The sequence below is a fragment of the Poecilia latipinna genome, unplaced genomic scaffold, assembly GCF_001443285.1.
Source record: "Poecilia latipinna isolate Pla-1442-1.1 unplaced genomic scaffold, P_latipinna-1.0 Scaffold1170, whole genome shotgun sequence".
Classification (NCBI taxonomy): Eukaryota; Metazoa; Chordata; class Actinopteri; order Cyprinodontiformes; family Poeciliidae; genus Poecilia; species Poecilia latipinna.
The window spans coordinates 129,379-142,997 of NW_015113786.1; the positions used below are offsets into that span (position 1 = coordinate 129,379).

The 13,619-nt window shown below is 38.3% G+C and overlaps 1 protein-coding gene across 1 annotated transcript; it reads right to left on the reverse strand.

The window, feature by feature from the left end:
- Positions 1-509: 509 nt before the first annotated feature.
- On the reverse strand, positions 510-12,174 carry nfatc2b (nuclear factor of activated T cells 2b). Its single transcript, XM_015053248.1, has 10 exons — positions 11,821-12,174; positions 10,395-11,385; positions 10,101-10,272; positions 8,919-9,121; positions 7,988-8,160; positions 7,750-7,890; positions 5,864-5,919; positions 5,401-5,533; positions 3,519-4,121; positions 510-860 (listed from the first exon to the last, which is right to left on the reverse strand). Exons 1-10 carry the CDS (start codon positions 11,942-11,944, stop codon positions 814-816), a joined length of 2,643 nt encoding a protein of 880 aa, XP_014908734.1. The 5' UTR covers positions 11,945-12,174; the 3' UTR covers positions 510-813.
- Between the last annotated feature and the right edge of the window lie 1,445 nt (positions 12,175-13,619).

Here is a 13,619-nt window from a genome sequence, read left to right on the forward strand (position 1 = left end):
GGCAACAAAATATCAGAAATTAAAAATAACTAAATTAAATGAAACATCTTATGTAAGTATATATTTTTCATGCAATGTTTAAAGGTAAAAATTTTAGTTCACACAGAATGAATAAAATACAATGTAAACCCTTTGTGGCTCTGGGAATGTATGATTTGTGGTGAAACTGCCTCATTCAGCTGATATTTTCTCGTGGATTCTTCTCCAGCTGGGTATTTCAATGAGGTGGAAGCTGAAGCTCCAGTATCACCATGATTTCTGTAGACTGTTAAATATGTGTTCATGATACATAAAAACTCTAGCTTTTCAGTTGGTACAGATAAAAATAGTGTCGTTCAAACTGGAGCTGACACTATGTGTGTGATCTGAAAAATAAATGTGAAAATGTTACATCTTTAAAGGTCATACATGCAAAACTAAGATATTAAAGTATTAAGTTTGTGATTCTGATTCAGTGTTTGTTTCCTTCAGCCATTCAAACTTAAAATAATCACATTTCACACCCAGACTCATATAAACTGAATTTATTTCATATAAAATAGTTTCTACATTCTTAAAAGAGCAATTGTACAATAATATGAACAGAAAGAATTCAAAAGTGATTAAAGGCAAAATAGATACATAGTCTATCTTTATAAATGGCTGTTTTTAAAGCTCTTAAAAAGCTGAACCACTATTCTTCCTGAATCCAACAGTAACATGATGCTGACTTGAAATTAAAAAACATACAAACCAATATTATATTAGCTTGCAATATATTTCCAATAACATTTTAGAAGTCTTGGTCTTCAGAGATGCTAAAGTGTTGCAGGATCAGTCTTCACTGTGGCCTTTCATGTCTCTTCTTATGATGTCATTTACTAAAAAACAGAAAACAAGAAGTTCATGCACAAACCCAAGTGAGGTCAGATTGTTTTATTCAATGCCGCCAATAGGTGGCGCCAGAGTCTGGCCTTGTTCTGTTATTTTGTAATGGCTCAATGTAGACTGTGAGAAAATGATGAGTGAGAAATTGGGGGGAGTGAAACAAACGTCCTTCACAGGACTTGAACCAGGGATGTTGAGGTTTGTGGTTGGCGCCTTTCTGACCTCAGTCACCAAGTTCCCCCTCTATGACATGATTTAATAAAACCTACGTGAGTCCATCAATGATTGATTGACAGTGAATGAAGAATGACTGCAGTTACATTATTGTCCACTAGATATCCTTGACTTTGCTCTGGCGTCAATAGCGTTAGTTTCTAAATAGCTTTGGTATATTTTATATCACAGAATATAAAAACAAAATTAATTCTCCGCTTTGTATAAAAGGCCAGATTGAGAACTTAGGTGTTTTATTACTGTTATTTTTCATCAGCATATATTTGCATGTGTACCGTTTACTTTCTGTTTTTGCCTGCCTCCAAAGAGATCCAACCAGACATTTTCTCACTTTACAACAGTGTAAGCTCTTTCCCGTCACAATTGTTAGGTTAGTTATAGTAGATTTGGTTGAAAGGAAACTGGGTGTACTCATTACAATTCAGAAAGTGTGTGAAAGAGACAGTGAGAGTGAGACTGAAACAGACAGGAAAGTGGATAGAAAGGCCCGTCTGAAAACCACATGGAAGGATTTGCAAATGTATAGTTGCATGGTGCTTGTTTGCACTGCAGACTGGGCCACAAACACCCATCCCCCAGGCTACAGAAACTTCTCCTTACACAAGCTATTTTGATGATCTGTCTTTTTTTTTTCCTTATAGATAATTTATTCAATAGTCCTTAGGCCAAATTTAGTCATGTTTAAAACATTTTTTTATCAAAATATCTACATTTCCTGAGGCTCGTCTCGCTGTTAAGAAACATATTACAAGATGATTGATTTAAGATGAGTGCAGGATCTGGTCTTTGGGGTTTTTCTTAAAATTACCAGTCAACTGTCTGTGTATCTGCCTGCTAAATATGCCATTAGTTCTCTCACTTTGTAGAGTATTACATCAAATTCAAACTTATTTTCAGTGTAAACAAACAACTTTTGTTTACTCTGAAAATAAACAAAATTATTTTCAGTTAATACTTTAACTGAATTATTAAATTCAGTTAAGTTATTAACATATCCATCCTTTTGTGCTTTGTTCAATAAGCACAAAGGAGATAAAAATAAATGATAGATGGGGTCAAAACAAGGTCACCTTTCCAAGGAAACCTCATCTTATTTAGATGTATGAAGGAATCAAATGATGGGCACCCAATTTTTTCACACCTTTATGTTTCTCCTAAGATGGCAAATAACATTAAAAGAGGATTATCAAAGGGAAGGTAAGCAGAGATTTAATAAAACAAGACTGGTTTTCCAGAGCTACAGTATGAGGTTTTCAGTTCAGAGCAAAATTAGTTCTATGTTTCCGGTGAATGCATCTAATTTTTATTCTTAATTGTTACCTTTGACAAATCTTTGTTTTGCTTTGTGTAGAGTGTATGTACAGCATGAGCATTAAGAAGGCAAGGCCAAACTGTAACACATATAAAGAGCTATTTCAGTAAAACACTGTCACATTATTTTACCCCTGGCTGGTCTGGCTGGTCTGTCACAGCTGCCTGTTCCTTCATATCAACATGGAGACATTTGAGACTTGATAAATATACGCATCATCACAGCTTTAGACATAGTTTGCATATAGATATGCAAACAAACTGTGTAAAATACTCTAGTATTAGCCTTTGGGAACAGGGTTCTGAGAAACTGATGCGACAAACTGCCCTCTAAACTATAACATAAGGTTCTCTTTGAATTGCAGGTTTTCTTCAGTTATCAAGTTTTTCACTGTCTGATCCACTGTATTGTTTAATATTTCTACAGACGGTGTATTGTTGCTGATTGAAATCGGACTTATAAAGCTCCACACAGATGTTTCCTTTTGGGCTGATTGCCTGAGCTACTTCATTATGCAGTGTATAAATATGTTTGTTAGTTCTTTATCTGTAAGTGGGAGATAAACTACAGGCTGGTTATCAATTTTTGTATGTATATGTGGATTTCTGTTCTTTCAAGTGAGATATTAATATTGTCAAAATGTTTACAAACATGAAAATATAACATTTATAACTATAATTATGGCATTATTTAGGTCTGATTTGGCAGCTCTGTGTTTCCATATACTTTATTTCATATGTTCTGGCTTCTGTTTTTTTTTTTCTTCTTCTTTTTATTCTTATGTTATTGACTTTTTATATTATCACTATAAAAAAACAAAATCTTAGCAAGTATTTTGGTCTAGTTTTGAGTGCAAATATCTTAGTATGCTTGAAATAAGACAAAAAATAACTTTTAAGTAACTTTTCAGCAAGATTAAGAGTTTGTTTTAAGCGAATAATTTTTAAATTATTATTTTTGCACTAAAAACTAAACCAAAAATACTTGCTAAGATCTAATGTTTTTTGAAATGATCCTTTTTTATTGATTTAAATGCAGCGTTTCTGTTTGTTAACATTTTGCAGAACATCTGGGCAAATAAAACTTCATACACATTAATACTCACCATCCTCCAGGTAGGCATAGCTGAGATTCTCTTGTTTAATGGTTATCTTCTCTGGAGCCTTATCGTCATGGTTTCCTTTAGCAGATCTGATCTGGGTGAGCGGCTGCCCGACTGGCTGAATCTGGCTTCCTGCCTTCACTTCAACGTATCTGGAAGGTGGCGACTTTCCCAGAGGTGGCACAAAACCCGGATGCCTCGACACCAAAGAGGCTTCAAAGGAATCCCCGACCTGTGGACCCTCGCCCAGTTTGCTCACGGGGGTTTGGGCGCTGACACACTGACCGGGACCGGAGGCAGGATGGTTGGTGCTGTAGTTGCTGTAGAGCTGGTTTGCAGAATGGTACATCACTGGGTTGTTGACCACATTCCCAGCTCTGGACTGGTAATAAGCTGGCTCCTCGAAAGAATCGGGTGGTAGCATATGGCTTCTGGGGTCTACAGTGGCTAGATGGTAGAGTGCAGACGAAACATTCAAGGCTGGAGGGTTGATGTCTTGCTCAAACTGATGGTAAAAGGACTTCATTGAAATGGCAGACAGGTGATGATTGTCTGAGCAGTTGTATGAATCCAGATGGTAGTCATCCCGAGGCTCTGCTTTGATTGCTAGAAAATAAAAACAATTTTGTCTCGTGAGAACGTGCTGCTGACATCACAACACTGCTTAGCATAAGCGAGCATGACCCAGAGGCTGCAGCTGTGACAACATACAGTCTCATCAGGGCTGTTTTTAGCCACAGCAGGTTATGAACATGTGCATAACATCAAGCAGCAGCTTCTGTAACTTAAAAATGAGGCCAGAGCTTTACTAGCAAGAAGAGATGTTTCTTCAACATGTGCTTGGTGTAAGACTGAGTCAACACTGATGATACAAAATTACTTAGGTTATTTCACTCCATAATAACAATGTGTTTCTCCAAAAAATAAGGAATTGCATGTCAAAAATTAGTGATATCTTTAAATAAGATTTCTAAGAAAGGAAAGTTCTTCCATAGATTACATTATCCTAGATTTATCAGTCTGAAAAACGTAGATATGTGGTGTTTGAGATCACTATCAGTTATTCAGAATGTTTTGTCAAGTTAATACTTCTCTCATAATCAATATAATAACACATTTGATTTAAGGGCAAGAAAAAGACAAAAACAATAAAACATTTAACTGAAAATCAAAGCAAATCAGTAAACAAGACATGGCAGCAGTTAAAATCCTTGTTTAATAAAAAAGAGACCCCTGAAACGTAACAAAACATTTCCCTCCAAGGAAACAGTTCCAGTAGCGCCACAAAAGATGTGAATATATATATAAATTCATGTCATTTAGTCTGTGCCAAATGCGTATCATAAATTAATGGGAGGATTACAATTTGTGAAATGCTTTTCAGCAGTGGAGTGATACATTTTCCCCTAAAGGGTTAGCTTTTCTCTCTCAGTATAAAATGTTTATTCTGCCTGCTGCTTGTTGCTGCAAGCTCAAACTGTCTAATTGCTCAGGTCGTTATCAGGTCTCTGGATGTTAACTCCATCTGCTTATTTTTAGATTGAAGTTATTTCAGTTTATCTGTGTAAAGTGTTGCAATTTCCTGTATTGCTCTTGACTTAATATGAGAAGTGTATAATTGACCAACATTGTTTTAGTTTTAAGCCACATCAAAACAAACAGCATTTTATTCTTATTATTATTCCAGGTCATAAATGAAATGTTATTTTGTCATTTTATTATACTTAATGTAATCTTTCAACATCAGGCTTCTGAGGCAAGTCTCGTACTAGTTTTTTTTTTCCCCAACTGAGCTTCAGCTGGTCATGATTTAACATGTTTTGGTGATAAACAAGCAGATAAACCTGTTTCTCCTTCTAATGTAAGAGAACTGGCAGTTACACACCTATAACAGGAGTGTAGATGAAATGCTGAGGCTGACTGCGCTTCTTCTTTCCGTTGATGACATAGAAGTTGACTTTAGCCGGCTGGCAAATGTTTCGGTCTCGATAAGGAGGAACCTCAACGAACAGCATATTCTAGGAAAATAAAGATAAAATGAATCAGATGAGTAGAACTTTGAGAATGTAAAAGACATGGACTACTACTTAGTAGTTATTTTTATGTGAATGGAAAAAAAAAAGAACTTCAGTTGTTTTTTGTCAAATGAATTGTTACAGAAACGGTACCATCAGGAAATAAATATACCCCAAATGAAATGGTTGCATTTAGTTTTGGGCATTTCTACTGTAGTAAAAGATGAATTTATTTGAAGACTTTTTGCCCGTCTTTACCAACCCTACCAACAAATGTTTACTGGCATAAACATGACAGTTAATGTGTCAAAACCAGCAAGTTGGCCGACTTACAGCTTGGGTTTTGTCTCTGTCCACAGTGGCCTCCACCTCCCAGATTTGCTGACCATCTAAAAGAAGAGAGAAACACAGTTTTATCAACCTACTTGTTTTTCATGTTGTCAGTATAAATTAGCACAGTATTGAACAATCATGTCAAATTTATATTTCGATTTTAAAACCCCATAAAATTAGTATGCTATCTTGATCAACAGTATTTATGTTTCTTTTGTCCTTGTTTTCACTTCGCATGATCAATTCTAAATAAAGTTCTGATTTGTTGGCGTTTTAAGCCTTTTTACCCTGATTTATGAACCTTTCGGTCTTAGAAATGCTCCTAGATGTTTGGTTGTCAATAAATGACAAAACCTAAGAAAAGAATCTTTGGGCACTTCTACAGCCATTCATAAAGACACAATTTGCTTAAATATATTTTTTAAAATCTATAAAAATACCAATACAATGGTTCCTTTATCTTTTCTGAGGAACCTGAAAGAACCAATCAGATCTTTTTTTCTTTTTTTTTTTTTCCTGGAGACGTTACATATTTTCACTCATTAGAGTGAAAAGATGTAGAAAAAGCTCTTAGCTTTGTTGCCAGGAGATTGATAACATCAAGAAACGTAACGCTTAGATTTTAGAAGTGTGTTACTTTATCTGGTGTTGGTAGAAACATAAAACAAGCCTGCCTCTGTGAAAATGTAAAAAAATAAAATAAAATACAAAAGCAACTTTAAATATCTAAATGAATAAAATTCTGACTCATCTAATTGACACAAAATGTGTATGTAAAAACTAAAACTATGTAAAAAGTGAGGGGAAGTTGAATTTGTAGTCGTATTTGTTAAGCAGTGGAAAACAGAGCATTGTCTGCTTTAGAGTTACATTCCCACCTCTGTTTGTACCTCTGTGTCTCTGTGCAGCCCACGCAGTGAAAAAGAAGAAAAAAAAAAAACAAAGCCTCTGCTCTAGGTCTAAATCTTTATCAGCCTGTCTAACCACATCCTGTTGCACAAAACCCTACGCCAAGCAACAGTGAAGCATTACATGCTACCGACTGTACCTATCCAGCTCTCAAGCCAGGCAGCCAGGCAAATCTGTGTGGGCAGATGGAGCGCCAAAGACGTGATAAATTTCCATTTAGACATAAATAAAAGTTTTCACTTGTAGTGCAAAATGTAATAGTTTGAAAATGCGCCTTTGCTTTGTCAAAGCTAAAAGTGTGGGCTGGCGGCGGCTATGCGTCACCGAAAGGTGATGTTTCCCAGGTGATATGCAAATAATCTAAAAATAAAGATACTACAGGTGTAGGTGGGAACCCTCGGGCAGAATACTGCAAGACCACAGATTATTATTATTAGTCTATTTTAATCATACCAGTAGTTTTAAAGCCAAAAATAACCACACGAGAACTGGAGGTCATCAGAAAAAAAACACACATCGAGAAACTTTGTGACACCCACCACTTTTTGTGTTAAACTGGCTTTTCTAGGTTTTGGGAAACACTGTATTATTCAGTATTATTCGAGAGTAAGCACAGGGAAATATAAAACGCAAGATATGCCTTCACCCAATCCCCTCTACGACCACACCCCAATTTTTACACAAATTTAACTTTTTAACCTGGGGACTTTTCTACAAGAAACAGAATGCTAAAATTCTGCTCAGTGAATAATTTGTCTTTACTGAGTTTTGTCATGAAATTAATGCTTAACCCTTCTTATAAACCTGACTGCATCATATTTTGTGGCTCACACTTTGAACCACAAGAGTCGATTTATATGTATTTTGAACATACACAATCAAACACATGCATTTGGGTCATTACATAACATTCTATACATATTCTATGCAGCTTGTTAGTGGGTAAACGTTTACTGGCTTACAAAAGAAGCTCTCACCTTGTGTCTTTTCAGAAAATATCACTTTGGAGTCAGACGTGAAATTCTGTCCAGTTAGGACCATCTGCTGACCGCCAAGTACGGAGCAGCGGTCCAGGTCCTGCCTCTCGACCGCGGGGAACTCCTGTGCCGAGCGTTGAGCTGCAGACAACATGAACGCAGCTGCATCACCACCAGCAATAACGATAATAACAGTAATTGTCTAATAATATAATTTTTGCACATGTATTCTTCTTACAGCATTCGATGGGGTTGGAAGCAACTTGAAGAGACACAAAATGGCCTCCAGGTTCAGGGATATGGACACGAAACACCAAACGGACGCGCGTGTTCTTCCGTCCGATGTCCGTCTCACCGTTCCGCAACTCAATGTCGGCATTTCTTAACTTCAGAATGCCAACGCAGTCAATCCTGGACAAACACAGATGGAAAAAATGCTAACTGCCAGATTTCTTGGATGAAACATGTTTTTTAATCCGTTCTTTTCTTTTGTTGAGCCCTATTTTGGTAATAGTTGCAATATTTTTAAGAATAATTAGTTTATTCACATCTGTTTTGCAAGTTTTTTTTTTATTTGTATACTGTTTATTTTTATTCATTTTGGTGATTCTGTGGTTTATGCTTCCCTTATAGCAATTTGCCCCTTGTGCAGAATAAACATGTCCCTGACCTAGATTTGTTTTTTTTTTAAAATGCTTTTTTTTTGCCAAAATTTTGTTGTGACTCATCAGACATTTCTGCCACTTAAAAAAAAAAAAACACACACACACACACAGTATGATAGGTGTTTCTTGGAAAAACTCTCCAACACACAGGAAGTGATGCGTTTCTTGTTTCCGTCAGCAGTAACAGCATTTGGAGGGAAAAACGTTGAAAAACCTTGACACTCTCCCAAGCAACCAGGGTTTTTGTGGCTGATTTTTCAGAACGATCTGAACTTTCATTGCAATAAAACATCAGAAGAAAACAAACTAAACTACTCTGCTGTATCTCTCCATTTGTAGCACTGTTAGGTATGCAGAGACCCTTGCACAGTGATGTTTGCAGATTCACTTTAAGAAAATCAGGTCACACACAACTGAATTGCAGTAATGTGTTACTACCATGTCAGGACTTGTAAGGCTAAGTGTGAATTGTCTAATTTTTGCTTTAAAACCAACTTTACTCACACCACTCTCATGTGGCTCTTTGGCTCCAGAAGGATCTCCAAAACCTTTGTCCCGCTGATCATCCTTTCCAGGCTTGGAGTGGTGACGGTCTTCCCAGTGATGCGGTGGACCTGGTAAAAGGCGTGCGGTTTCAGGAGCTTCTCATCTGCTGTCCCGATGAAGACCTGCAGCCCCAGTGGAATGGTGCCTTGGTATCCCCGAAGCTTAGGAAGGCGACACAAGAGATTACACACATACTTTAAGCTGAATTCAAGCTGGCTGACATGCTGATGCAGCAAAGAATGACTCTTTGTAGAAAGGATTCAGAACTGCTTTGCATAGTACTGGGCAGCATTGCCGGGAAAGCCAGCAGTTAGCCATTATTTCAGCTCAGTTAAAGCAGTAAGCAAAAAACCGTGTGTCAATATTTGTTTATCATGCTAACGTATTTGTTGTCTGGGCAACTTTCACTTTAGCAGACTGGAACAAAGCATAGCTTAAACATCATCACTGGTGGAAGCAGGGACTATTTCTTTATTTGCATGGCTGTTAGCTCTACATGAACACCAAACCACCCACACCCCACATATACAATCTCTTCCTTATTCTCATGCTTTTCTCCTAGTAATCTGGAAAACAAGAAGTCTACTTCTTTCTCACTAGATGGTTTTCCATCACAAACATGCACAAAGTTTTGATACAAAGTTTTGTGCATGTTTGTGATGGAAAACCATCTAGTGAGAAAGAAGTAGACTTCTTGTTTTCCAGATTACTATTTTGATATTCTGCTAATGCCAAAAAATAAAGAAATTTCCATTAAATAAGAAATGCAATTAAAATCTCATGTGAATAAGATAGTTTATGCGATACGTCATTAGAAAATATGCCAAACCATAATTCTCCTACCACTTCCTGTCATCTTCTTCATCTTTTCCACCAGTAGTAACATCTGGTTATTGATCTCACGACTCTCATAATGAACAAAAACTGTTTCCATTGTAATTTTGCGAAATATACAAATCTTGATACAGCTGAAAAGCCACCTCATCCTGGCACAAAAACGTTTTATCAGTAAACGTTAGTTATTTTGAAATTGGCATGTTTCCATTAAGCAAATGTATTTTTTGTAATTTCAATTTGTGCAATTATATGGTCAATGGAAACTCAGCTTCTTATTCTTGAGTTGTACTTGGTGGTACACACCTGAACTTCAGGATGGCCTCCATTGGGTGTCTTGACTGCTCCTCGGCTGCCCTCAGTCTCATAGTGAGCTCTGTGGTGGGACCTGGGCTGCTGCTGGATCAGAAGCTCGTACTGGCCAGACTGACTGGGCAGTCCCCACTCCAAGGATGGGAGTGGAGAAACAGAGAGGCCACTGGGAATAAAATGAAAACATTTATTGCAAACATTTGCAAAGCTTCTAGCATATCAGACATTCTGATATCTACTAAAAATAAATATTTTATTTTAACTAAGAAAAGAGGTTAAACCAAGCACCTGAATGTGCATGTTGTGGGTTGATGTACAGGCTGAGTGGGAGGCCACACAGATGGGAGAATGTAGAAGGGCTCAGATTTCACCTCAGCTCCAGACCTGCCCATCCTCTCATGATCAATCGCCCAGTCATACGTTTCTCCATAAACACAGTCCTGTCTAGGGGGCTGTGTGTGAGTGGCTCCCACCCCTACATGAGTTCCAACTCTAGGCAAAACTGAACTGAGGTTGTTGAGCACTTCCTCCAGGGCCTGTGGTGCTGTCTGAACATGGGACTGAAACTCTGCTTGGGCCGGATATGGATGGATGTAGTAGGGCTCGTGGGGTGACGGGTTGGGACTGGGGCTACGGGAGCGCTGCTTGATTGGCGTACCCCCCTGGCAGGGTTGGGTCTGGTCAAAACAGCGTTTGCCTTGTGGTGAGGTGGAGCGGGAACGCTGATGGGGAAGCGGAGAGGTCGAGCGCTGGTGAATCGGCTGCAGGAAGGTCTCATCCGTGATGCTGTTGCGAGGCGAGGCCCCTGGAGAGGAGTGTGCAGAGGAAGTATGGATGCCCTGCAAGCCTGGGCACAGGTCCAAGGCAGAGCAGGAGATGCTGTAGTTGCCGCCGTTTGGAGGGGAGACACTGGGTGAGTTCAAGGGAGAGCAGCTATCCGCCGGCCAGCCAGAAGAGGAGTTACTGCTTGCGGGGCTCACACAATCCCTGTATGCACCCAGAGCTTTAGAGCCAGGGCTTGGCTCCATGGTGTGAGAGCTGAGAGAATCACCCGACGGAGTGATCTCAATCCTGGGGCTGGGGGAAGGGATATTACTGGCCCCTGATGTCAGCTCCAGACACTCAAATACGGCCCCTGGCAGGTTGTCTGAGGTGGGACTTTGAGGGAAGTTGTCATGGCTGGACGCTGGATGGGCCAAAGTGGAGACGTTTGCGGTGTGATGATCGACCACCAGCAAGGGAGGCTGGCCGTCATTCTGAAGGAGAGCACCTGAGTCATCTGTTAGCAACCAAAACAAAGGATTTATTAAGTCAAGAATAGCACTGTTTATAATGACCGTGTTACTTGGCTATCACACGGGAGTTCATTTTCATTTTGACCCATGAATTGCAAATAAAACTGATCTCCAGAGAGCACTGTGCAAGCCACATGCAAAACCAAGACCTGCCTCTCACAATTTGGTTGTGCTATGATTTCATTTATCTGTTATAACTACACCATATTGTTATTAAAATACCTGCAAAAAAGTTGTACTAACTAAACTTGTTGCACACAAGTCCATTAGGGAAACTATAAAATAAAAGCAGCACATAATTGAACGAACAGTACCGTTTTATGGCAGACATTTTTATCCCACAATTAGGTAAAAAAGAAGAAGAAGAATGAATTAAATGACATAAAACTGAAGGCTTTGTGATTTAAACAAATACTCACCTTTAACGCAGCCAACGGGGAAATCTTCTCCGGGTGTGTTGTAGAGAAACAGGTCCGAAAAGTCTAACTCCGCTTGGCTTATGTCCTGCCCCAACCCCCCGAGCCTAATGCCCCCAGAAGTCATCTCCAGCTTTCAGCGAGTCACTTTTCTCAGTCCTTTTCAGCAATCTCCTTTCAAACTGGACTTTTTCAAAGTTGTGCGTATAAAGTTGTGGAAAGAGAGAGGAAGCCGAGTCACAGCTATAGTAACATCCGCCCGAAATATTAGCGGCTGCTCAAATAAAACCTCCAACAAGAGTCGATAGAGCGCTTCTTCCTGTCAGCGGTTGATGATGAGAGGCAGAAAAGAAGGTGTGGACCTGTGTGTGTGCGTGTGTGTGTGTGCAAACATGCACAATCTCTTCCTGTGTGAACTCAGTAACCTAAAATAAAAAATAAAAAAAAACTTGTGTCAAATGAGATATTTTCCTCATGCATTCCTATCCGCTGCGCTGTTAAAAATGATGTGTAGATATAACGTGATTTTACTTATTAGATCACTGCTGACATTTTCAACTGTCATTTTATTTCTTCAGTGTAAGGCCAAACAAGTTTGTATATCTTTGAATTATTGGATCTTGTCGCAAAATATATATTCAAATAGCCAACCTGCCACATAATTAAATATGTAATTGAATTAATAAACATAAAAAACGTTTTTAAGATTATCTGATGCTTGCAGGGTTTGTCCACTAAGTGGCAGTATTGCACAACTGTAATCAAGCACTCAAGTTTTATTTCATTTTCAAACTTTTGTCGTTATTATTCAAAGGGCCATCATCCATCCATCCATCCATCCATCCATCCATCCATCCATCCATCCATCTTTTGCCATTTATAGATGCTGTAATAACTTCGTGGACATGTGGCTAATTTATTTCACGCTTTTCCCTGGACAGTCATGGGGAAGCAGCTTTCCTATCTCTAGCAGTCATTGGATGAGAGCCACACCTGGACAGATCTCGTGTCCATTAGAGCCATGTTCTAATTAAATTATGTTTTAGTGTCTATACTCTTGTGAAAGTTTCGTATTAATTCAGATTGCTCATAATCTGAATTTTCCAACTCCAAATGTCAAGTTTCCCTTGAAGGAGGTGAACATTACCTTTCAAAAAAGTATTTTTGTCTAAGAGTCACTCTTAAATGCTAGGTGTCTTTTAATCATTTTGTCGTGATAGTATGTTGGTCAGAAGCTGATCTAAAATAAAATAAATGTATGTAAACGTTTGATTTTTAGGAAAGCTAAAAAACAAACAAACAAAAAAGACCTTTATAAATAATTACTGTGGCAATCAGCAAACTGACCCAAAACAGGAAAGGCTTAGTGTGAGACGGAAAGCAAAATGTCTTTCTATACAGAGTAAATAAATATCTGGTTTCATTTATAAGTGAAAGGCAGTAGCTGGAATTGACTGACACTTTCAGTTTATTCTTTTGTTTAAAAAAAAAGCATAAGCTGAAGTGTGTTGCTAGAAACCTTACACTAGGTGGTGCTGCATAAGAAACACAGATGAAAATTGTCATTTTACTTGAATTTCACCTCATATTCACCTCAATTCCTAAACAGTGTACTTTACTTCCTCCTCATCCTAGAATTAAATATAAGCTGTAATCTGTAGCCTTAATTATTTCCTTTGCTACAAAGAGCTGACCTTATTTTGCTTTGACTCACTCTGCCTGCTTACATCACACACTTTACATGGAGGTGTTTGGATACGGTGTCTGTGTTCATATAGCTCAACTCTTGAAATTACTTGGGC

Coding starts and splice junctions, on each gene's coding strand:
- nfatc2b (XM_015053248.1), bottom strand. CDS start 11,944: ATGACTTCTGGGGGCATTAGGCTCGGGGGGTTGGGGCAGGACATAAGC. Junction 8,161..8,918: donor AAGAGCCACATGAGAGTGGT/GTGAGTAAAGTT, acceptor GTGTTTGTCCAG/GATTGACTGCGTTGGCATTC. Junction 7,891..7,987: donor TTCCAACCCCATCGAATGCT/GTAAGAAGAATA, acceptor TGTTGTCTGCAG/CTCAACGCTCGGCACAGGAG.